The sequence below is a fragment of the Zootermopsis nevadensis genome, unplaced genomic scaffold (assembly GCF_977971745.1).
Source record: "Zootermopsis nevadensis isolate Lab colony 2312 unplaced genomic scaffold, Znev_1.0 Znev_ptg000008l, whole genome shotgun sequence".
Taxonomy (NCBI): Eukaryota; Metazoa; Arthropoda; class Insecta; order Blattodea; family Termopsidae; genus Zootermopsis; species Zootermopsis nevadensis.
Window position 1 is genome coordinate 7,966,140 of NW_028259140.1, and position 25,812 is coordinate 7,991,951.

Below are 25,812 nucleotides of genomic sequence, written 5' to 3' on the forward strand. Positions count from 1 at the left end.
TCAATATTCGATATGTCATATTGGCTGTTTACACTGAAAAGAATATTTGGATATATAAGGGAAAATTTAACAGGAGCCTGGAGAAAACTACGTAATGAGGAGCTTCATTTTACAGCATACTGAAAATTATCTATATGTACTGGTTTGTCAAATACTTTAAATACGAGGCGCGTCCACAAAGTAAGTTTCCCACTCGTCCCACAGCTAGCAAACCTTATATTGCGCGAAGCGACTGTGCGTACGTGATAGAGCAATGACGTAGCATGGCGCATGCACTAACGGCACTTCCCGCGTTCTCACAGTAGCATCGCTGCAGCTGTTGAAGATGGAGGTTCTTATTCCAGCTCCCGCCGACTGTGAAGTGCGGTCAGTGATAACGCTAGGCCGCACACGGCTCGACGGACAGCAAGTCTCCTGCAGGAGTTCAGCTGGGAGGTGTTTAATCATTCACCCTACAGCCCGGACCTCGCTCCCAGTGATTTCCTTCTTTTCCTACACCTCAAGAAATTCCTGTCCGGTCAGCGTCAGCGTTTTGAGAATGACAGAGAGGCGGAGATGGTTGTCACACAGTGGTTCCAATCCCAGGCGGCAGACTTCTACGACACAGGTATTCAAAAGTTGGTCCCACGGTATGACAAATGTCTCAATTCCGGTGGCGAATATGTTGAAAAATAGCTGGACACTTGCTGTATCTGTTGCAATAAATATTTCCATGAAATTGTGTTTTGTTTCTGTAAACGGCCCCAGGGAAACTTACTTTGTGGACGAGCCTCGTATATTAAGTTAAATATGTTCCGTATATTGATAAATACGACGAACCAGTGTTACTTAGGTTTATAAGACGACATTTTACATTTTCACAGTAGTAAGATAGTGATGTTGGTCATACTGAATAAAATCTTTTTTTTTTTTTTCACTTCTTTGTGACGTTTAATGATATAAACTACGGTGGTCCATCTTTCTTCTTCCCTCGGGCCAAGAACGGTTTTCCCGTTGAACCGAAGAGCCGAAAAAATCTCCTGGCATAATTTTTTAAAACTATTAGCCAATTTTCGTTATTTTTAATAATACTTTTTTTCCGAAATGACAAATTAACACACTAGCTATACATGTTGGAATACAAATCTTGCTGACGTCTGCACAAATTACTATGGAGTTACATGATATTTTAAATTTTCTGCTTCAGTAATTTGTATCTTAAACAATTTTTACGCAGAAAACTTACGTTTTACGGTAGAGTTTATAAGTAAATAGCATTTTCGGTGTTCATACGTAAAGCAGCAGACGAGATAAGGGACACGATTTCTTCTTCAAATCCAACAAAAAGGAATAAAATAAACGAGCGTGTAGTAACTAGTAACAAACTAACAAATATATTTACGAGCCTAATAATAATTTATCTCAGGCCGGATGTAGCCCGCGAGCCGCCGGTTGATGACGCTGGTTTATGACGCTGGTTTAGAAAATCCCATGTAGTGGGGAAGAGGACGTGTGGTTTCCAGGTCTGCAGCCCTCTGGAATGGGAACGCTTAGCCTGAAAATACGTCGGAGATGGCTCACCTGAACTGCTGGCATGACGAACCGTTGCGTGAGCGATCAGCCCGGGTTCGAGCCTCGTACATCATGACGGCGAGGGGGCCCTCTTGTACTTTCAGCTCCCGGGAAATTCTGACGTACAGATATAGGATGACGGTGAGGGGCAGCACGTACCTGCCAAATAGACGCATTTAATTAACCTCAACGCAGTTGGCAATTCGTCTTGTGACGAAAAGCTCAGAACTTGAAAACGGGCCTCAACTATTAATATTAATTTCTCCTCCTCAAAACCCACTCCTTATCTCTTTAAAGCCCACTGGTAACTACATGTTCCACAGGCTTTGAAAACCAGTAATTTTGCATTACGGGTTAATTTTCATTCTCAGTGTAGAAATATAATTTCCTTAAACAGCCAAGCCGGACAACTGGGGTTTGATTTCCGACAGGGCAGAGGATTTTTCCTCTAGCCTCTGCGTCCAGATCGGCTCTGGGGCTCACCCAACCTCCTGTGCAATGGGTACTGGGGTCGTTTCCAGGGGATAGAGCGCGGCCGGGAAGTGACGCTGACCACTCACCCCATCTAGAGCAGAGGTCAAAAATGAGTAAGAGCTATACCTCCACTGCCCCCCCCCCCAAAAAAAAAAAACGTCTGCATAGGCGTGTAGCGGGACAGCTTTACTTTTCTATTTTGTAGCGTTAATGAATCTATCTTTGTAATGGATAAATGTGTTTCCTTGACGGATTGGATTTTTAATATTTAGTCGTGATTTGGGTTCATGTACTGTTTCATCTGCCTGCAGTTAGGATTCAAACCGAAGCAATAAGCCACAGTTAATAAGCGATAGGTGTCACTTATAGAAACAGTAAGCATGTCAGTGTGAAAAGTTCACACCCAAATGACAGCAATATCGCTTTTAAAATTATCCCTCAGTGACAGGCGATACGTGTCAAAGCAGCCTTTTTTGTTATATTATAGATTGATACATATCGCCTGTCAGAGAGAGTTCGTTGGCTTATTGTGTCATTTAATGAGGCCTATTGTATGCCACACATCACAGCAGATAGTAATTACTGAAGAAGAACAAAACAGCACGTTCGTGCAAATTATAGAACTTGTCACTTTAGTCACCGACATTTTTTATAAACTAGCACTATAATCCCATCAGAAATTTTAGTCAAATTTTGCACAAATGTCTTGTTTCCCACTGTATTATTCACATATCGCCCATATAAATAACCTCGTCTGACTAGGGTCTGGATTGCCAGTGTTCGATCCCCTGCAGCGGCAGTCTTTATCGTAGCCCCTGAGTCCGGGCCAGCTCCCATCCAGTGGTTAAGCCGGTCGGAACGTTACGCTGACCACTCACTCCCATCTAGCACCGAGTCAAAAATGAGTGGAGCTGTACTCCCTTCACTTTACTTGCAATCTACCATGCGTACTACATTTTCCTCCCATCTTACCTCAAAGAAATAGTCTGTGAAGAAGTAAAATGTATTACAGCTGCTTATAATGATGGTATTTCTGCTGTGGTGATAAGCCTTCTAGATACATAAGAGCAGATATTTATTGCTCAGCTTAGTATCAGAAACTCAAAAAGGAATTTGTGTCACGAAAGTCATTTCGCTGGTGATTCAGAGGAGGCAGAGAACGCTGTACTGACTGGTCAGTGTAACAAATCGGTGTTCAGGCGGCAGACCTCAGAAATTTTTAACATTGGCGTAAGTTTAGTCTTAGTGCCGAAAAGGAAAAGTAATGTAACATTGAGTCTGAGATAACAAAAGCAGGGCCTACCTGAGGCCACTCACTCCAATCGATACACATCCCGTCGCGTCCCCTGACAGCAGTTAGAGGAAACAAGCAAGCGCGGCCATTTTAGGCAGCCGCGTAGGTGGGTAGGTAGTCAAGCGTGTCAGTGTATGAGATTATAGATAAATAGATAGATACTAGACAAATCGATGTTTAGGAACATGATAGGTGTTAAAATACATGTATATATATCTTGCATCTCCAATGAATGCATGCATATTGTGTCTATCAAAGTAATAGAAAGACAGATTTTTTGTTACATTAAAATTTGATATATTATACCCAGAAATATTGATAAAATATAGAAATACGATAGATGAGACTGGACAGATTCATAATTCGTACTTTATTTAACGATGTTGTCAGTACCCCAGGTTATACAGCGAAGAATGTTATACTGATTCCTACATAACGGAATAATTTTTTGGAGATTATAGGATATTTGAGTTTTATGTATAGGCCTATCTTACTGGTAGAAATGGCTTACGGAGCCCGAAGGCTCACCATCGAGTTAACCAAAGCCCTCCTGTTTCGGGCCAACAAAATCCAGTCTCCTTCAACTCCTATCTCCCATAGATCCCGCCTGAGATTCTCATCCCATCTACGTCTAGGTCTCCCCAAAGGTCTCTTCCCTTCAGGCTTCCCGACCCAAGAACAATAACTGGTAGAGCTATAAGAAACTATATTTGATACTGAATTTAAACAATTTGTCTCAGAGTGCTGTAGCATCCTACTTATTTACACAGAATAATATCACTTAAATATTTTATCATAATTATTTTTAAGCATATATGTGTTATCACAGCGTTAAGTAGGTCACTTCAAAATGCACTAAGCCTTTGATATCCGTCGTCAGTTGGTTCATTAAAAATGAAACGGAAAACGAAATGATGAACAGGGAAATACTGAATCTTACGCTAAAATGACAATTCGTTAGTGGGAAATTATATAATTCATAATTAAACTTACTCTTTATGTAGATAAGCACATCGATTTTGACCAGTTTAACAACAATTAAGTACATATTAATACTTATTTTATCAAAAGGAATAATTTTATTGAATAAACTTGAAAGCTGTTCATCAACAGTCTCCATGAAAAACGAATCTACTATTGGCTGAATCTTCTTCATTCCGGCAAAGAATTTCTTTGCAGCAGCGAATATCAGCATCCACATTTATAATGACCGCTCGTTTCTAAACATAAAGACGAGGAAAGATATTCATGCCTCGAGCTAGATTCGAACCCGAGATCCCAGGGACAGCGCGGCCACTGCTGTAGGTACTGATTTTATCGTAAAATAAATAAATAAATAACAATGAATATCAAAATAACGGGAGAGCCGTCTGTAGACTGAGGCTTGCAACGTGATTCTTTCGTTGCTCAAGAGGAGGAAGTCTTTGACTTTGGCACTACGACGGATATGAAGCAGTGGTTCTGAAGAGTAACCGATGGATATGACAAACGACGGATTCAGAGTCTAACGCAATATTTAAAGTTTAACAGGAAGAAAGATAAATGATAAGTCTGTAAGGGACAATGGTCTACTAGTACTTACATGACAATGAAGAGGCCCCTCATGTACTCCTGCATGTCGTCTTCCAAATTCACAGCGCAGATTCCAACTCCATCAAAATGCTGGATGTAATTCTGCAACAACAATTAATAATCTTTTTCACAATACAAAGCCATTGGATCCTATTTGCAACATGTTACGTTTTTTAAAAAAATTATATTTTCGTATCTGTCACCAAATTTCATGCTCCAAGGCCACTGAAGGACTTCGCCCTTTCACAACGCGATTATGACACCAGTTCAGCGTTTCTAGGTATCCTACCCTACGAGTTTGGAGCTGTCTTCACTCGCCTAAACTCCGCTGTTCGTGTTGCAACGTTGTAAGATTTTAATGTGACCATGAAGCATGCAATATGGCGGCGGCTTCTACAGGCCTGTGTAAAATAATCGCTATTTGCTCAAGGGTTTCCTACAAATAAACTGTACCGTACTAGAATAATTAAACTTTTCGTGCATTTTATTTTATTTATTTAATAAATTGTCACTTCAAGTTGCCAATAATCTATATGCTTTACTTCTACATCTTTAATAAACTTCATAAACAATGTGGCAGCGCATTTTAACTGTTAAATGAACGTTAGTTCACTGTAAGAGATAAAAAAGGACACCTTATTTCTGGCACATTTTGTTCTCTATCAACATAAACAGAGATAATTAGGAATGGCTAGATGTGTATGACGTAAATCAGAAACTACTTTACAACTCTGTAACCAAAGTAGGTGGTACATTTCATCCTTTATCCCGTTTTAAGGGTTGTATCTCCATGATTTGAAAGACGCATTTATTTATTCTCTGTGTTACTTGCAATAAAATTACACATTCACATTTGCATAAAATAGTGTAATATTTTTTATTGTGGGTGCTTAAAATACACGTTTATTATAAATTATTAGAGGACATGAAATAGTTATGAAAACGTATTTCTAATCATGTAGTGTCACATGAAATATAAAATAACACGTGGTCTAAAATTAGACATTAGTATTTGTATTGCAATTGAAATAACTTGAATTTCTCCTTCCTTTGTTGTTTAGAAGGCGGTGTGTTACCGTATGCTGTTGAAACTTGTACATAAATAATGAAGTTGAAATATGCGGTTAAACAAAGCCAAGACATTCCCTGAAGCTTTAGTAGTCTCCAAAGTAGCTCTTTGTCTCTCGCCTTTGTCTACCACGAGTTTACAAACTTCTGAAGTCACCTCCATTAGATCACTCCGACATATTGCAGAACAAAACACGTTACTACTGTCATGCCTGCCATCTAGAGGAATTATACTGTTACTAATCAGGGCTGTAGAGTCGGTACTAAAATCTCCAACTCCGACTCCGAATCCGGCTTCGACGCCGACTCCTTCATAAAAGCTCAATATGTATTAAAAAGGGTAAACCTACTAAAATGGTAAATTCAGTATAACTCCGTGCATTCTCGTGTGGGTAGTAAGTTAGACTTTGTTTTAATTTGGTTGTCTATAATAATTTTGTTTTGACAAAGTTTCGAGTAGTCCTTGGTAGAGCTGCATACTGACAAAATGTTACGTACTACATCAAATACGCAGCGAAACTTTGTTTTTTATGAGGGAGTGCGTATCTTCCAGATGGTTGCTCAGGAACAGTTTACTTTAAAAACTTAATTATAATCTAGTAATAGAGAAGAGCAACGGTGTGACAGTAGCTATGAGTTTTTTAGACTTCCTTGTGTGAAAAAACACACATGAGGAACTTGCTTTTTAGTATGTTGTTAACAGAGATGAAACAACGTCCGCGAAAAGAGACACTTTTATTTGCCATGTCTTGTTTTCATTGTTTCTATAACAAGATCAAATAAAAACCACAATTCAGATCATTCCAAATTATACCATCGGTTCAGCATAAAATGCCAAAGTTAGTAATTTATTTTATATCTGTACTTCATTTTCATATTGAATGATACTGTGAAATTTTTGTTCTGATTACTTACAAAATACAGATAACTGGGGAAATAAAATATCTCCATCATCGTACGAAGATTAAAAAAATGTTACACGTGTATTTCCACAAGCTCATGCAGAATATGTCCATTTTCCATTATAAGCTTACATAAATAAGATCTTCATAAAATACACATTTCTTACTTAACTTCACACAGATCTGTACGTGGCGTACGGGCACCGTATATTTTGTTACCACATTTGTAAATAATTGGAAGTCGGTCTGTATTTACCAGCATAGAAGCAGCATATCTTACTATGCAGGCAGTTTATCTTGGTTGCCAAATGATTGATGCACGGGGAGGACTGGAAGTGTAGAAGGTTACTCTACGAGTATTACAAGAAACATTTACTCAGCCCGGATCATTGGACCACTTGCTAAAAGTAATGAGTGCGGTAGCACACGTCAGCAATGGCTAACACTGACAAAAGGAGATGGAACAAATAAATTCAAAGTAAGTTAGGGGAGGGAGATCATTAATTACAACGGTATACTATACTGATGTTTTCTTAACAGGTAGTAAATAGCTTCCTGCGACAAAGACGCTGTCGGAAGGACTGTGTGGCACCAAGGAAGCCAACTCTCAAGATAACGTGCGCTGATGAATCCGCATGCCATTGATAATTGAATTTATTACATTAAAATATAGTTGTAAATGTATGTTTGACCTTTGGACGAGACCATATCGACCGTATGAAAGTAGAAGAGAACATGATTTTGGCGGTTGATATGATGGATTGTTATCTCTTATTAGCGTTTAAGAGTGTAGTTTGGATTTTTTTTAAAATATATTTTTAAGATTATGTTAGCGAATTCTGTCACATGTCAGACATTCAGTCTACTATGTGAGAATTATACTTTAACGGTGCATTATGTTATAAAATTTTCTCGGGATATCAACCGTGTTAATGTTGAGTCATACACCCCAAACGAACCCTGAAAATGGAGTTAGAGCTAGTCTTTGAAATGTATTTGACTCAACATTAACACGATTGATTGCCCATTTACTAGTTACAATAAGGGTTTTGTTTTGATAATGGGTTTAATAATGTTTGTTCGCAGTCGACAGAAACACTAACTGTACCACCTAATGAGTTCTAATGTGTTGTGAATAGCTAGCATTCCAGTCACGTCTCTGTGTGACCTGAGCTTCAGTGGAAGGAATGGGGTCGTTTGGTAGTAGTTTCGCCAGTCCCTTTGGGATAAGGGGCAATTTTACCATGTGACCAAAGAGTTGCTGGACACACAGGAATAATCTACTGCTCATTGAGGCCTCTGATAACCCCTGAAAAGAAGTCACTTGAAGCGAGAGGAGCGTAAGTGAGTTTGTTCCATTTCCAACTATACAGAACGCCCAAATGACGCATTTGATATCATACAGTTTGGAAGTTTTGGCTAGTTAACTCTCAATATGTAAATTAGTAGGTACATATAATTTAGTAGGGAAATCATTTGTAAAGCGGTTACTCGGAAGACTAAGAAAAAGATGGGGATAATATAAAACGAAACGTATGAGAATAATCTAGGAGGACGTAAACTAAACTAGTCCTTCCTAGTGTCTGTGAATTGCTCAAATCGAAGCGTAAGTAAAATTCGGTTTGTGTTAACGAATACTTGGTTGGCAGATTAAATCTTATTTCTCGTTGATTGAAAATCTATAGTTGACAAAGCTATTTATGAGTATAAATGTTATACTATTTAATCTATCCTCGTGTGTAATTAAATACATACATAAAAGAAAATACTTCAAACGAAATTTTTGTCCTTTAATTAAATTCTTGTTTAACTTCGACTATTCACTTTGTGGGTATTGAGCCCTCGCTTTAAATATCTGATACAAGTTCAAATCGGTTTTAACTAGCGGACCAAAATGAAATTCCCATGAGAGTTACAAGTTGGGCGGTCATTGAATTGTTTGACACATATACATTATTCTTCACTACTTAAAAAGAAGACTTATTTTGAAACACGACTGAAATTATTAAAATATAAGGACAGTGAAAGTTTAAATTATTGTAACTTAATTAGTTGAACATAACTGGTGCCATTATGTAAATACGAAAAGCTGTCCTAAAAATACAGTGTTCTTTTTAACCTTAATATGCACATTTCTAAATTGTTTACTTTCTCACTTAACGGTGGCTTCTAACAATAGTCCATGATCAATGGTAAGGATGTGGAAGGAAGCGGCCATAGCATGCTTCAGGGTCCTTTCCAAGAATTAAGAACGAGGAACTAAAACCCTCAGCCAGAACAAATTTCACCCCGTCCGGGAACAGAGCTCGTGACCCTGTGAATCCTAGGGAGTGCTAACCATTCAACCGTGACTGCTGTCCGCAGATTATTCGGTACTTCAGCGATCTCGCTCCTTCTTGGTTAGATGTACGCCCTGCAAGGTCTCGAATCTCATCTCGCAGTTCGTCGATCGATAGGGCTTGCAAGGAACGGAAAGTTTTATAGCTGAATGCTCTAAATTCAGTTAAACGAAGCAAATTTCGAACGTAGAAACACAGATGAAACTTTCACAAACAGAGAGGAGTTAGGTGTAACTGACTGTCAGCTTAACAGCCGCAAAAGAGTCGAGACCGTGTAATCAGACCTGTACTATAAGCAGGAATTAACATGGGGCACAAGAACTAAAGGTACATCGTAAAATTGTATGAAAGTTGGACAATAAAATTAGTCAGATATAAGTGGGAATAGGAAAGGAAAGAATAGTTTTATAGTTATAAGAATTAAACTTCAGTAACAAGAAAGTAGCGACATTAGAGATAATTATATTAATAACCGTAAATCACAAAAACATGGTATTAGGCTTACACAGTCCTCTGTATAAGGACTCTGCTCAATAAATTACTGATATAGGTTTATCTCTATCTAATGTTTTTTTAAATAAATTACTATTTGATAAACAGTTCAGACCAGGCGTTGAACCACTTCTCGGAAATAAATAATTATAATACAGAATGTCCCATTTATAGCACAACCCTAACTACAGCAGTAATTTTCAGCTTTGGAGACATCAGCATAACAAAAGAAACGAGTTGGTTTGTTCTTATTTGTTACAAATAATTTACAGAAGAACTTTATAACGGATGCCGGAAATGCCCACCACCTTCTCGAATACAAACACACAATATTTTAGTATGTTTCATGAGACTTTGTGAAATGATTTTGGGTCAGTGTCGGCAACAATTTATTCAGTATCGTGATTCAGTTGCATCAAGCTTCATGGGTTACTCAAATAAGTTATTTCTTTGAAAAATCTTAACTGAAAAACGTCTGGAGATCGTGGTGGCCCAAGGTCACGATAAACAATGCATTCACCAAGAACTCTTCTAGTAAATCAATTGTGTTCGCAGTGTAGGCCGTCGTAGAATCATGCCGAGACCAGAAATCCCGTTAATTTTCTTCTGACGTGGATATTAAGTGGGTCAGAATATTCTAACACCATTCCCCGTTAATTGTCTCCTCTGAGAACAATAGGTCACACAAGTGGCTTTAGAAAACCTGCGCACAAGATGGCAATCTTCAATGAATGCGAAGTCGTTCGTGCACTGCGTGAGATTTTCCAGCATTCGACACTCGGTACGCATCTCAGTACCTCGGTCTTCCTCACATTTTCTTCCTACAAATTCCCGTCTTTTCAGTTCACAGCAAATCACACTGTCTTCTTAGATATGTTGCAATTATTATCGTAATAACTATAAATATCAATATCCATCGAGATTTTATGAAGCTCAAGAATTTCATTTCAAATTATTCTTTGGGCCCTTGTACAGAACGTATTGCCTTTTATTGTCGTTACAAAGATACGCTTTAAGTTATTTGTCGGTTCTGTTACAGTGAGGAAACGGCCAATTTCCTTTGTGACTGCAAGCAGGAATTCATTGATAGCATCGAGCGGAGTTTTCTAGTGTCTGGTGACGCTCTGTTAGAATTCCAGGATCTTATTCCTGAGGTCATTCAGAAATGTCACACGAACACAGATACGATTCTCAACGCTTATGGAGCTACAGATATTTTAGATCCAGGATTATTTGAAACTCACGTAGAACATCAGGGCCATTTATGAGTATTGCAGCAACGAAAATTCGGTAACGTAGTTTCTTTCTTTTGCTTACTTTGCGTTCACAAACTATATCTTATATAATCCCATATAGGGAAATCTGGGGGGATTGAGGTCCGGTGACTGCAGTGGCCAATTATGCGCACCGCCACAACCAATCCATTGGTAATCGAAATGGTCGTCCAGGTGCTCAGGTACAGATATTCCTCGTTCTTGAAACTGAAAGCTTCCCAAGAGGTTGCTTCTCCAATATTTTGTCTGTGTCAGTATTAAATGTCTATTTCAGCAAATGTTTGATTAATAGCGATAATTATACAAATGGAAAACTAAATATTTAGACCGTAAGGTACAGTAGCCACTCTTGTCAACACGGAAATAAACCCTTGGTTCCAAATGGGGAGGGGATTGGAGGGGGGACAATAAGATAAAATATTCTAAACTACGTGGTAGCAAGCATTCTCCAAATTAATCTGCTCTTCTTTAACGTCGGTCTCAAATATTTGAATTTTACCACATTTTTAATAGGTTTATTAGGTACTTTTATGTCATGTTTTTGTCCTGTACTCTTCCAGGAATCTTCCTTCCTAAAACTAAGTTTTGAGGTATGATGTAATTTTACGACGAAATCCGTATATTAGTTCTACCTTCGATGCTAACCATATGTCAACAGACTCCTTTACAAAGTTCTGCAGATGGATACCCTGCAGTCTTCGAGAAAGGGGAGTCTGAACCTTTGAAGACTTCACAGCGATTCACTTATTTCAAGAGTGGGAATAGTCAAAAACGTAACGAAAGAAAAACACCCTCTTCGGGGAAAATAAATTGACGTCTTTAATAAAATCAACTACTGTCTCTAAAAGCCACGTTTATTTCGTCTTTCGACCAAGGAATATTTCAGGGATGCACAACTAATCTATGACAATATGGCTAACCTGAATTTTATTTCGTGTGTTATTTATTTGTTTTGTAGAATATGTGAATATTATTTATGAATATAGAATTAGGATTAAAGAAAATTACACGAAGCAACATCCCAGAAGACAGCCATCTTCATAATCGCCGCCGCTAGAATGTGAAGCCTGACGAAAGAGAAGAAAATATCAATCTCTTCTTGAGAATTTTACGAGTATTTCGATCTGTTCAACAATCTTAGAACTCCTTATTCAGGGGCATCTGTGATATTTCCCTTGTGTTGCAAAACAATGAAGCCTGCATGAATACACACAATTTCTTGTGAAAATATTTGTTAGTAATTCGTTTATTGTGTTCACAGTGACGCACAAAAATTGCTTCTATACCGTGATAAAACCTGAAATGAGAGATAGTAATAGGGTAAGGTTGCTCAAGTCGTACCAGTGCTTAAGTCGTACCACTTGAATTTTGAACGAACTACGACGACAACAGCACATACAACGGCAACCAAATATACATCTGAGTCAACCAAGTTGCTTTACGTATTATTGTCTGCCATAAACCAGCCTCGTTATAAATCCTGTCATCAAGTAAGTTTATTTCAATTTTCTTATAATTTTCTGCATATGTTTGGTAGTTAATCTTGCAAGTAAATGATTGATAAAATTATGTTCCTTATTAAATATAAATTCAGTAGAATTTACATAATCGTTTGGTCGAAACGAAATCTTATTAATTTTATTCAATGTTAGGTTATGTTTACTGTTAAATTTAACTTGTGCCGTGTCTTAAGTCGTACCCATATGAGATTCCTAAGTCGTACTGGTACGACTTAAGAAATTACTTCTTGTTTTTACCTACTCTCAACTGACGTTGCTTTCATTCTTATTTTTAGGCCATAATTATGTCAAGGCAGTCAAAGCGAATTTATAATAAATGGAAACAAGAAGATATGGACGAGGCGTTAACCAAATTATCGGAAGGAGTTATTGGATTCAATGAAGCTCATAGACAATATAACATCCCTAAACCAACGTTACGGCGTCATTTTAAAGGATTAAATAAGAATGTCAAATTTGGAAGGCCTAAGGATATGACTGAAAATATGGAGAAGGAGTTGGTTGCACACGTTCTCAATTTAGAATCAAGCTTTTTTGGGCTTACTGCAACTGATCTAAGAAGAATTGCTTATCAATTGGCAGAAAAATATAAATTACCACACCGTTTCAATAGATAAAAAGAAATTGCAGGGAAGAAGTGGTACTATAAATTCATGAAAGATCATCCTTGTTTATCGGGAGGAAAACATGATTCAATGCTTGAAATGCAAATCATGGGTGCACGATGTATGCGCTGGAGTTGACAAAAGAACAAAAAAAAATTGTATGTGATGTTTGTACTAACTGAATACCTATGTGTCATGTAAACAGATTAATAAAAAATACGTTTTAATTATTATTGTTGCTTAATTGAATTCTTAGGTACGACTTAGGCTATAGGTGGTACGACTTAGGAAACCGGTTACTTTAGTCGTACCGACGTATGTTTTTAAAGATTTAGTTTATTTTACGTGAAAGCATATAGATTTTCTAATTTCGTTATAATAAATAACAACAATATTAACACAAGTTTTGAATAACACATTTAATTTCTATTTATTTGATAAATCCTAAGTTTTATACGGTTTTTTCCTTAAGGGGTACGACTTGAGCAACCTTACCCTATATCGATCCAAATTTAGGGAAGCATAATGTACATTTTCACCAAAAGGTTCAGAATAGATAGTCTGTAGTATATATTTCATAACGCTGTATGAGGTTATTGTGTTTACTGAAATATTTACGTGGAAAACATTTGGAAAAAGTGGTCGTGGCTTACATAAACGTAGTATATAGGTGACTCTCGTTATGCGCGGGGTTTCGTTCCTGGGAATCGCCACGTTCTTCGAAAATTGAACTAATAACTTCCATGTAAGTGTTTTTGACACATTCGACATAAAATCATATCTCCAAGAAATTTTCTGTGTAATAAACCATACATTTTGTCACAGAAATCATACAACTCCGTCGGATATCACAAGAACTCGTCACACATCTCTGGAACGCCGAAAAGACGTGTAGCATGTCAAACACGCAAGATCCGGTTTGCAATCCTCATATTCATGAAGTAAAGTCTGTCGTGTCAAAGTAAACGCCATCTCTCCGTAATCCATTCTGTCACATAAGAATTGAAATTTAAAGATGATACACGTTCATCGACTTCTAAAACGGACAATTTTATCGGAGACGGTAGCCACCAAGCTAGTAGCGGTAAAGTAAATACAAAGAGGCAGACGGTTAGAAGCGAGATACTCGATATGTCCGGAATATGTGACTATTTTCTCTAACGATAAAAATTTGGAAACTTCTAGGGCGACTACAATTCGTGCGCGTAGGCACAGCGTCATGAACGTATATAAATGGAAATGAGGTTAACTCCTATCATTATTAATCGCGACACTAGTTTGATCAGTTATACGCTCTGGTCTCTTTATTTCCGGGGTAGAAACATCGGTTGTATACATTAGACAGGAGGCTGGGGTAAATCCCAAAGCCTGCATTTTAGTGGTTACGTCTAGTGATAGCAGTGACTTAGGTATCTTGAATGTATGTTAACAACTAATAAGTTATACGTATTACAATATTCTGAAATGTGAAACTGTGTGGTCTTAAATGTGTCCTACGTGATCGGAAATTGTTTTTGTTACTCTGTGTTGTATCGTAGAAATTGACCGACCGCCCTGATGATAGCAGCAGTAAGCACATCTGATAAGTCAATTTATACCAGACAAAACGGCGCAACATAAAAAAGAATAATCTGCATATTCGCCGCCGTGAATCTCACTTTTTGGTGTTTAACGTCTCTTCTAAAAGTTTGTAACCATCTGCAATACCACACCGCGTTACAACTCAGAAGACCACAAATCACATCTTCAACGCAGTAAGAAATTCAGGTATCTAATGTAAGTTAATTTTGCTATGACAATTCAATACTTGATAATTCCAAATGTTATATGATTGAAGCTTTCGAAGCGACTGAATTTTATCAAATATTCTCATGGCAATCAACCGCGTCAAATGGTTACATGAAGAAACCAATGTTTCGGGAACCATATCTGTTCCCATCATCAGGGTTCTGACGTTGCATCTGATGATTGAGACAGATAGTTCCCGAAACGTTGGTTTCTTCGTGTAACCATTTGACTAGGCAGAGTGTCAGAGAAGATTTATTCTCTTTCCAAATTCTTACGATTTATAATGTGTTATCAAGGGAAACAATGCTCGATTTCTAGTCACTGCGTCGTGACGCTCATCTTATCGTTCAAAACAATCGTTCGTCTTTACTGCGGCGACACGAAGCAGAGAATATGCTCAGTGGGAGACCTGTTTTTTAAACTTCGTTTTTATCATTAACAAGGTAAGGCCGCTTCCAAATTGGATTATCATGACGAAGTGATTCATTTCGTTGTGCGAGGTTTGCTTGCCTCAAAGCCAGGAGAGCGGAAGAGACTCGGAAAAGGATCCGATACAAGAATCAGCTTTGATCCCTAGGGGTAATGTTTCTGCAAGGGTTTGTTGTGTTCCCATCGCGTTATTCATTATTTTCAGCAAATAGAAGGCGCAAATGGAAACTGAATCATGGTACCAGCCCACGGCACACAGCAGTGCCTTAATTTTAAATGCATGGAACTAGTACAGAAAGGAACAAGAGAAACTAAAACAGAAATCTGAAACGACCCTACCATAATTTCATCTGAGAATAACACTCATTTCAAGATTTCTGTCTTTTGATTGTTGCGCCGTGCAGCCTGGTAGAAGCTTTCCGACGTTTCAGGGATACTTACTTGCTGCTTCCATCTTCTGGGCTATGATGGACACAGCAAGCACCATCGTCAAGTTGACCATCCTGGTGATGGAGGCTTCAAGGACCTATGAAACGCTGGTGAACTTCTACCAGTCTACACGGCGCTATAACCCAGAAGATGGCCATCTTCCGTGTTTTATGTCAATGTTTTATTAACCTGATTCACCTGGAAGGCGTTAGTAAAACCACGAATAAATACAGTCAGAAGTGCCATGTTTCCAGCTTAGACTCGAAATAATAATCTCCCGAATACAAGGTATTTGCATACTACTTTGGAAGCTAACACAGTCTGTGTTCCAAAATGGAACAATAGATTATGCTAAATCCCAGGCATGCAAAATCAAATCAAGGATTTCTGAATGACAATGCTTATGAGTAAGAAGAACATCAGTCAGAAAGAGTGCTCTTGTATTTTGTCTGGTTGTATTCTTTGTTACCCTACGTACTAGGACGCTTGCATTCTGCTCTTTATATACAGGATCGTTTACCACACATAACCTTCACAATTTTGTAAAGAAACTCACAAACCCTTGAAAGTTGCTGGAGAAGAATGTAATGTAAGGCGATGGTAAAAATAGGACCTTTCCTACTCAACTGCAGTCCGAGGCAAAACCTGATAGCCACATATCTCATATGAGCTTCGGAAGACTGTGAAGTGGAAAACAAGTTTGTTTATATTAAAGAAGAATGACGAAGTACGTGGAATGAAGCTGTTCCTCAGTCTCAAAGTGCTCTTTTACTGAACCACAAAATCTCATGGCATAATCGCGATTGACACTTTATTTACTATAGAACATTTAGTGGGTCTGATGATAAATGGTGTGAAACTGAATGGCTCTCGTCTGCGCGTGTGGCTGAACAAAGATGACCCCCCCCCCCCCCCCCCCCACCCGTTCTAGTGACTCACAAGAGCCCCATTCGCCATTCGTTGTAATTCAAAACGTGTGGCGAAGTATAAAGGTTGACCTTAGTCGTTATTCAATAGCTTAAATCAGGCTTGGGCAACCTTTCAGTAGCCTTAGGCCTGACCTAGTTTCCTCACCATGGCAACAGGCGGCAAGAATAAATAAATATATACAAACAAGAAATTCCTCACATTTTATTAAACCCAAAGATTTATTATCAAGTTCAAAATAAACGCCACCGGCCCATGTAACGAGTGAGATTGATCTAGTCCACATCCTCCCATGATATTTTCTTAACATAATCTTTTATGTTATCCTCTATCTCCTCTTAGATCTTCAGTGCGTCTTTTACTATTTTTACTACAGGCTTCCACATCAGAAATATTTATTCATTTATTTTCTCTCCCATGAGTCCTACATTCTAACCGACCTCATCCTCCTTTTGATTTTATCATCCTAATAACTTTTTTAAGAGTAGCCGCAAAATTGAACCTCGTCATTGAGTAATTTTCTGTACCCTCATGTAACTTCGTCACTCTTTGATGCAAATATTTTAACGATGCTGGTCTCAAACACCTTAGCTGACTTTTCCCATACTGTGAGAGAACAAAAATTTCATTTCCAAATTATAATTATTTAGGTTTTTTATAACGCTCGTGGAGACAAAAGAATCTGAAATGAATAGTAGCAAGTTTTCCCCGAAAATAATCTGTTTTTAATTTGTTCTTAAAAGTAATATTGTTCCGTTATTATCATTCCCGCTTTATCCACTGGAGACTGCAAGCGGTAAATCTCCTTTAAGATTCTGAGTGCGCCTGAGAGCCATTACTGCAGTTGCTGACTAAATAACTGTATCATCTCGCAAAGCGGATGTAAGTAAATACAAATCAGTTGATAAAGCAGTCGTTTAGACTTGTTGCATAGGTCTATATAAAATGACAGCTGTGTGTACTCTGCTGTTATTTGTTTTGTTGTTGGTAAATGTATTTGATATTGAAATATAAAATGTGTTTTTAAAATGACTGACTCAGTAATGCGTTATGCTTGAGAGTTCAATATGTCTGGTCTTCCGTTATAGCCTCCTAACTCATTATACATTCTGTCCTGATGCAGAGGATTTATACGACCGCTGCCACAGAAAGCAAAATGTTTCCTTTGGTACAAACAGCGCACATAAATAAATATTTATACATTTTTCTGCGGTTTAAAACCAATAGAACTGAATTATATAAAAATGTATCTCGCACTACGGCGTTAAAGAAATTCCGGATAAATTAAACAGTAACGAAAGGCGAATTTAAATTACGACCACAGTTTTAAAGTGCGTCATTTCCATAGAAAATGTTTCTGCCTGTTTCCAGCGTCATGACTTAAACGTTTCAAATACAAATTAAGTAACTCGTTACAAACAAGATTCTTTTCCAGAAAACCTGAAATGTGAGACCTAGACATAGATGGAAGAACGATGTTAAAAATATTCGTCCGGTTCAAGACAACGTGCAGGCGTGGACAATTCTCAACCACGCAAAGTTTCAGGAAATAATAAAAAAGTAAGCGGACTATTTAATATAAGACTTAACGCGTGATATCATCGATTTTATAGGACAGTTATAGGGACAGTAGAATCAAGGAGGCTACGATGGAGTGGGGATGTAGCTGGATGCAGAGACAAGGAATGTATACAGAATTGTAGGTGGGGAAACAAGTTGGAAAACCATCAGTTGGAAAACCCTGAAGAAATGGCAGGATAGATGTTACGGAGACAACATTGTGAGGAAAAAAGGTTGATGGAACCAATTTAGAACCTTGTCCAATGACGGGCCTATTTGTTGAACTTCAGGATCCTTGTGTGGAAAACCGAAGTTCTCATAGAAAATCGGCCCCATTGCCACTTGGACTACACGGATTGCACTGGGCGCGGTCCCGGGTCCCCGCGATGAGAAATAATGTATGCAAACACGTAATATTACATACATACTTATATACATACATACATACATGGACAGCGCAAGTTGTTCCTTATCTCTTGTTTTCACAGCTTCTCCATTAAATTCGTGAAAACTCTCCTGGAATAGGAGGCGTGCACCGTGACTGATATATTAGGGGACGCCAAATTTCTGTTTCAGCTGTAGATTTTAGACAACTTTTTTGAAATTAAAGAAAACTGTAGAATAGCATTCTTTTAAAATTTCTTACTTTCAGGTTTCAAGAATGTGTCTAGATCACTTAAAAACTAACAACCAACTACGCTCCAGTTTTTGACAGACTCTTAAAAAAAACCTTTCTTGAAGTTTCGATATTGTCTTCAGATAATTCAGTGTTTCTGTCTACTTCAATTCGGGGTCAAGGACTGCAATCAAGCAAGGGCGGTCAAGGGCGTCATCCTGGCGCTGCTTTCACTGCCCGGGCGCCATCTTGGCTTAAAATACATGCGGTATAGGCTAAGGGCAAGTGTGAATACAAGCCTCGCACCTCATTTAAAAAATAATATCTTGAGTATGCTTCTCTAAAAACTTTTAAAAGTCATGTAGGAAAGCCAGAGAAGATCTGAAAAAGTCTGCTCCAGTATTAATGTTCCCTAATTAATATAACGTGTTTGCTTTCCTTGTGGCCGTTCATCATTTTACTCTGCGTTTAAAAGTGTGCAGCTACCATAAAGTAACTTAGAGAACGGGCTCATATTACGATCCATGTCCATTTCTTTCAACCTGAAACAGCATCCTAGGCCGTGTCCCGTAATTTTTATTTTTAAGACTAGGCCTACACTAATGCTTTCAACTGTTCACTTGGTTGCTAGGTTACGCAGCCACCACACACAGAATTTACTACAGAGAATGATCAATATACAACATAGTGTCTGTGATTTGACCTCTTCGCCAATAGATGGTTCAATATCTTCCATAAACATTAGTTCTTCATTACATAAAGTGGCAGTGATATTTTATGAAATTGATAAGCGTCTTTTACTCACTGAACATAGAACACCTGCTCACTTTTCACAAATACAGGATTCATATTAAAAAAGTTAATTTACATTTCAAAAAGTTGTATATTTGCATCCATTTAATTTAGACCTCAGCAGTTCATTCAATGAAAAATTCGATCAACACCAGAGACCAGATTCCGTCTTGAGTAGCTAATAACTGCTCATTTATTCAAATAAGTTCATGTTTTATGGTACATAAAGTCTTATATCCCACAAGAGACAGTTAAATCCACCCCACAATCGATTTAAAACCATTTTAATATCAATGGCTGTTCTCGGAGTTGTTTCATCATAAATACATTTTCATTCCTTATGGTCTGAGAGATTACGTTTTCTTCACAGCTCTCATTCTGCACTTCACTCTTTGGAGCTGTTTTGTCCGTATTCAACTCACACCATTCACGAACAAAGACAAAAATATCTAAACAGCGAAAGATACAAACAACTAACACTTCAGATACTAATCATAAAGCGGTTAATTTGTGGACAAAGAACGTCACATCCAGGCAATTTTATCAGGGACTGTACAAAAGTGTCGTGTTATCTTACAGTGAGGGGTTTTTTTTCCTTGGCGTGGATTTATATGCTCTTTTAATAGAAGTCCCCTGCAGACTCCAATTTAATTACAGTAAACCTTTCGCCTTTAAAGCTGACGGACTATCAGCAATAAAAGTAGTGTTCTGCTATTCAACACGCACAACCGAACGGCCGTCGAGATTATGTTAATGAAATCGATTATGCGCCATTGAAAAAGAGATAGAGAACAGTATAAACAAAGAAACGCGATGAGATTTTTGCATTTTGCATCTTTTTGAGTGTAACTGATTTCTAGGCTTTGTCCATCGTCTGGTATTCCGGAAAGTAGACGATGTTTCCAAAATTGGATTCGTTTCCGCCGTCACGTAAAAAATGCAGGGTTTAGATAAGGACAAACCAATTGGCGTGCTAGCGACCGTTACGAGCGGCTCGTAACAGTCACAGCGAGTGTCTTGATCACGCCTTGCTGAAAACATTTATCTCAAGTTTCAGTTCTGGAAAGCAGATCAAGTTGTGTAGTCGAGTTAGGTTTGAAATTTTAATCGAAATTTTTGGCCTCTATATAAAACTGAATAGACTGGTATTGGTCTGTAGCAATTAGACGTTGTTCTTTCGATGATTTCTTATTTTTCTTGATTTTTTGTTGTGCTGTTTTAGCGTTGTAGCTTGCGTTAGTGTCCAGTACGTAATGTTTCGCTAAAATGTGAACATTTCCGCAGAAAAATGGACATGTTATTCTTCTTCTTTAAACTGAATATGCAAGTTAAATGGGGATGAAGAAACAGAAATCATTAATCCACATTATGCAGTGAGTCTAGAACATGCACTGAAGATATTAATTCAAATATATGTAACTTAAGTTTAAATTAAATTAACTGAAGTCTTCTTCCTCTTTAATGTAATATATGAAGAATATTACGTCCGTCTCCAGTTGTCTTTTCAGTCACTAAATTCCGCGGTTACACTTCATACACAATGAAAAGTCTCTTATAATTCTGCGTCAAGTTTCTCCTCTTCGTTGGATTTGCACTAAGTTTTAACTTCACGTTGATGCCAATTTTATCTCACTCTTTGAAACACGAAGTTCATTTAAATGATATTTAAAACTTGGTTCATACTTCAAAGGAAATACAACGCTTCTTCATACCCGACACGTTATGACTGCTTCTGCATCCCTATATTTCATCTTCAAAGTTGCTCATAAGTCATTTTTTAACTATAAAGAGTATTTTAGATGCAGGGATTATATTGTAATTTGCCCATTTGTCAAATTATAAATTTTGTCAGATGTTTCGCCCTGATAATGGACGCAGAAGTCACCTCCGAAACGTAGGTAAACTACGGTGCAACAACCCATAAGACAGTAATCTTCAAATATGGATTTTACTTTACAAGAAGTTCAAACTACACTTTGCAATTTTAGCATATTCAAAAACAAAACTAAAAATACATGACAAAAATATTTCTGAGGTTTAAGAATGTGATTTTTCGAGTATAGGTGACGTATATGGACAATGTCTATATATTAGGCAGGTTATTGAAGTAGTTAAATAAAAGACGAACTGGGAGGAAGATCAGAACTGAAGGAGGTTTCGGTACTGTTTTTGTAGGAAATTTTATTCAAAATACATTTTTGTGGATTAAAACCTGGAAACTTTAAATTCTCTGTCCTGCAGAGAAACAGGATTAATTCTGCTGGAATTAGACCGTATCAACCTATATCTCAGAGGAAATACCAATCTCATCAAACTTCGGTTCTGGGACGATGAATTTGCAATAGGCTATTTATTTTGATATGAACTACAAACTCTGTGAATACGACGTCAATTACTAAATTAACTGTTTCGATTATTGAACGAGTGTAACTCATGCGCATCGTTCAGCTAATCCGATGCTTCGTAGATGTGTTTATTATGCTGTATAACGCTCGGAAATATTTGCCCGTTTATCTCAATCTGTTCTTGATCGTCGTAGAATACTCTAATATCCATTCAATAAATAAATTAATCAATCCTAAGGCTATCATGGTAATAAACTGGTCATTGGTTTGTTGTTCATTTTCTTACCAGCAATGTATTGTGTTTATCAGTAATTAACGAACGCTGTTATTCTGTTCATGGGTTTCTGTTGAAATAAACTACAATGATGTAATAAAATTACTTTACGGAAGAATTTAACAGGCTGAAAATAAAGATGGCTGTCTTCTTGGTTGTTGCGCCGTGTAGTTTGGTAGTTTACCTACGTTTCGGAGGTGCCTGCTGCGTCCATCATCAGGGCGATGATTATAATATGATCAGAATACTCGGTGTAACAACCCAGAAGACTCACAGCCGTGAAAATCTCAGCTCCTACAAAATACTTTTTACTTCTGAGTTTTTCAGGGCGATGGAAATATGAACTGTTGTCTTTTGGACTGTGACGTCGTGTGATCTTGTGGGCGTTTATCAATGTTTCGGAGAAATGTGCCGTCTCCATTTTAAGGACACTCCTATAGCGAGGATGTTGATGATACGTTTCTCCGAAATGGCGTTAATCATCTACAAGGCTATAAGGATTCTTTACGAGGTATCATATTCTCAAAATTGTCTCTGTTTCCTGGACTATGACATCGGTACACGTTAGGGCCTATTCCATAAATGATAGCGAAAGAGGAACATGTACTTTGGAAACACAATTTAAGTTATAATTCATTTTAGGACATCATAATTCTTTTTAAACTTCAACGGATAAAACGCTGCAGGAATGATAATAGCACCAACCGCTCGTTCTTGTGCTAACGACGTATTCCAAACACATGAGTAGAAAAATGGCGTGAAAATACTCACCCCTAAGTCTAGGTAAGAGATGTAGATGGGGTAGGGCAGCACGATGCAGACTGCCAGCAGCCAAGTGCCCAGGGCGCATACAAAAGACGGCATCCTCGGTTTGGTGGGATCTAGCATTAGGCGGTACCGGTCGACGGCGATGAGAAGGAAGCTCAGCATTGACACGTGCAGAGGGATGTCCTGGCACAACAGGAAAACAAAAATAAAAGACGATAGCAGTGCACAAACAGTGTGTGGATATTTGTTTTGTGGTTGGTTGCGTGGCTGGCTGGATGTTCGATTAATTTTTGCTTTACGACACATTAGTTACTTTATGTGTGACATTAAAAAATCAGAAATAACATTATGTTGTTACACTCTGCATTGCTTTAAAATAACCATGAATTTATTTGCGTCGTCATTTGTGAAGCTTCTCCGAAATAGTTTTACAACCTACAAATTGTTTCCATTATGTCCCACCTACGAGCGGCTTCGTTACTACAAGCAACAAATTGGAAACAGTAACCAGGACGAATCCGAGTGTGTTCTATTTTCTGCCATTGTAGCACGAGAACAACTGATGTTATATCCTGTAGAGTGAGATAGTGTTTTCCAGACAACCACGACTCATGCCACACAGCCTGCATAATTGCTCCTTCCTCTAATTTCCTGACACCAGAGCGAGCCCACATGGCCAGCAAGTGTCTTAAGATCTTGTGATATCCGGTTCTCACAACAGCGAGTATGAAGGTGGCTGTCTGATGGGTTGTTGGGCCACGTAATAACTACCAGCACCTCTAAAACGTCGGTAAATTTCTATCATACTACTCGGCGTAACAATCCAGAAGACAGCAAACTTTGTGTGTCTTAAGGTACTTTAAACACAGGTCAATTCTTGGTCCATAATCATATAGTCTCTAATTCTATGGAGAACATTCATCGATAGTTGATAGCAGCTCATCTAATCAAGAAATTCTTCGTGTTTTATTGAAACCTAAGGGCCATTACCGTATTCGAAACAACGTGCTACTAGATCTTAGACTAGTCAGGAAAAGCCAATCCACACCCTTAAGCCATTTCTGTAAGACACTTTAAAAGTATCCTTCTATCTACGCCTTGGTCATCCATGTGATAGCTTCAGTTCAGGTTTTCCGACTAAAATCTTGTACAAATATTTCGGATTCTATGCGTGATACATACACCGCCTAACTAACTGACTTACTATATGGCTTACGGAATCCGTAAGTTCATCACCGAATTAACCAAAACCAACAACAAAATCCATTTGCTATCCTCACAGCCCACCTCCCTAAGATCCATCTTGATGTTATCCTCCTATCTCCCTTTACGTCTACCCAGTGATCGTTTTCCAGAAGAATTGTCTACAATAATCCCGTATGCACCCCTAGCTAATAAATTATTTTATTTTCTGTGTGGAATTATTCATTCGTGATACAACGAACCCACTGTTGTTTAATGAATCTGGTTTATAACATTGGGCACCCTCCTGGGACATTGGAGGAAGCCTTGTGGAGCGGGTTGAAGTGCGGGTAATGACTAAAACGTGGCTACAGCCCAGCGCACAAGATAAACCTGACATCGGGAAATGAAGGGTCAAAAACAATGAAAATGCCAGACAAAACCGTTCAGAACACAGAGGCTCTGTTTGATGTGAACGGCTTGCTGATGCAGTGAAAGCGGGAGTGTGTTAAACTAATGAGAGCGGTGTACACATTAACGTACAGAACCGGAAATTACGACTGTGACATATCGATATTGGGGCCTGATTATAGAGTAGTGATTTTGGTCTTCAGGGCTATCAAGATAAACAGCCTCTATGTAGCCTAAAACAACGTAGAAGTGAAATTTGTGTGCCCTGAATTTTTATAATTATTATATACTCCAACGTTACAATTATAAAAACAAAAAAATCTTTCGTAATCAGAATTTGTAACGCACGCACGCTGGTTCGTCATCGATAGTTTCATTCAATGTGTGTCATTTTGTTTTCATACGCCTGCATTCTTATAGGACAAGGACTCATATGTAAATACACATTTATGTTCACCGCCAGATGGGGCGAAGAGCGCTGGAGTTCTTGGCCGCTACGCTAATCCCGAAGGGCTATTATGAAACTAACCTAATAAGGTTAATAACGCATTTGTTCTGTTCACCAGGTTGTGAGTGTGGCAATGGATCAGCTATCATTAGAAGATTATCCTAAAGTGCCAAGGTAAATAATAACCTGGGCATATATAATGATTTTAAACACTGAGGAAGAACTAGTTGCAATCAGTAACAGGTATTCTTTTATTTAACAGGGGCTAGTGTATTCTTTCGTAAAGTAAATGTTGAGGTTAACACAAATAAACACAAGTTTAAACAAAGTGGGCTTAATTATATATTTACTGACGATGACAGAAAATTATAAATGCTATTGTGATCCTCTAGATTATGAAGCCATGTGGTCATCTGGATAGTTGCCAAAACTTTCACCATTGTTAGAATATCAAATCTGAGTCCACCTTTGCTTTCAAAATAGACTGCTATCTAAAATTCACCGTTTAAGGAAGGAATCGAATTTTCTCTGCTTAATACACGAAGAACATCCGAAACAATATAGTTTTACACATTCCTATCGCGTATATTTTGAGATCAAACATAATGAGTTATAAAGTGATGTATATAATGGATTTCAGGAAGAGTTAGCAGTTTTCAATATTTACTACCTGCCACGCATAGCCGTATTATTTACATTAGCTGGCGATAAACATAAAGAAATGCACACACGTGTCTGGCTAATGTATTACC

At 38.0% G+C, this 25,812-nt stretch overlaps 1 protein-coding gene across 2 annotated transcripts in view; it reads right to left on the reverse strand.

Annotated features, from left to right (window-relative positions):
* The window catches only part of LOC110829500 (prolactin-releasing peptide receptor), an 85,576-nt gene that overhangs the window by 30,165 nt on the left and 29,599 nt on the right, over window positions 1–25,812 (reverse strand). For both annotated transcript variants that reach the window (XM_087344980.1, XM_022063234.2), the window contains exons 2-4: window positions 23,023–23,202; window positions 4,902–4,993; window positions 1,561–1,710 (exon numbers count right to left, since the gene is read on the reverse strand). In XM_087344980.1, coding sequence (XP_087201106.1) covers window positions 1,561–1,710; window positions 4,902–4,993; window positions 23,023–23,181 — 401 coding nt within the window. In that variant the 5' untranslated portion in view covers window positions 23,182–23,202. The remainder of the gene's footprint in view (window positions 1–1,560; window positions 1,711–4,901; window positions 4,994–23,022; window positions 23,203–25,812) is intronic.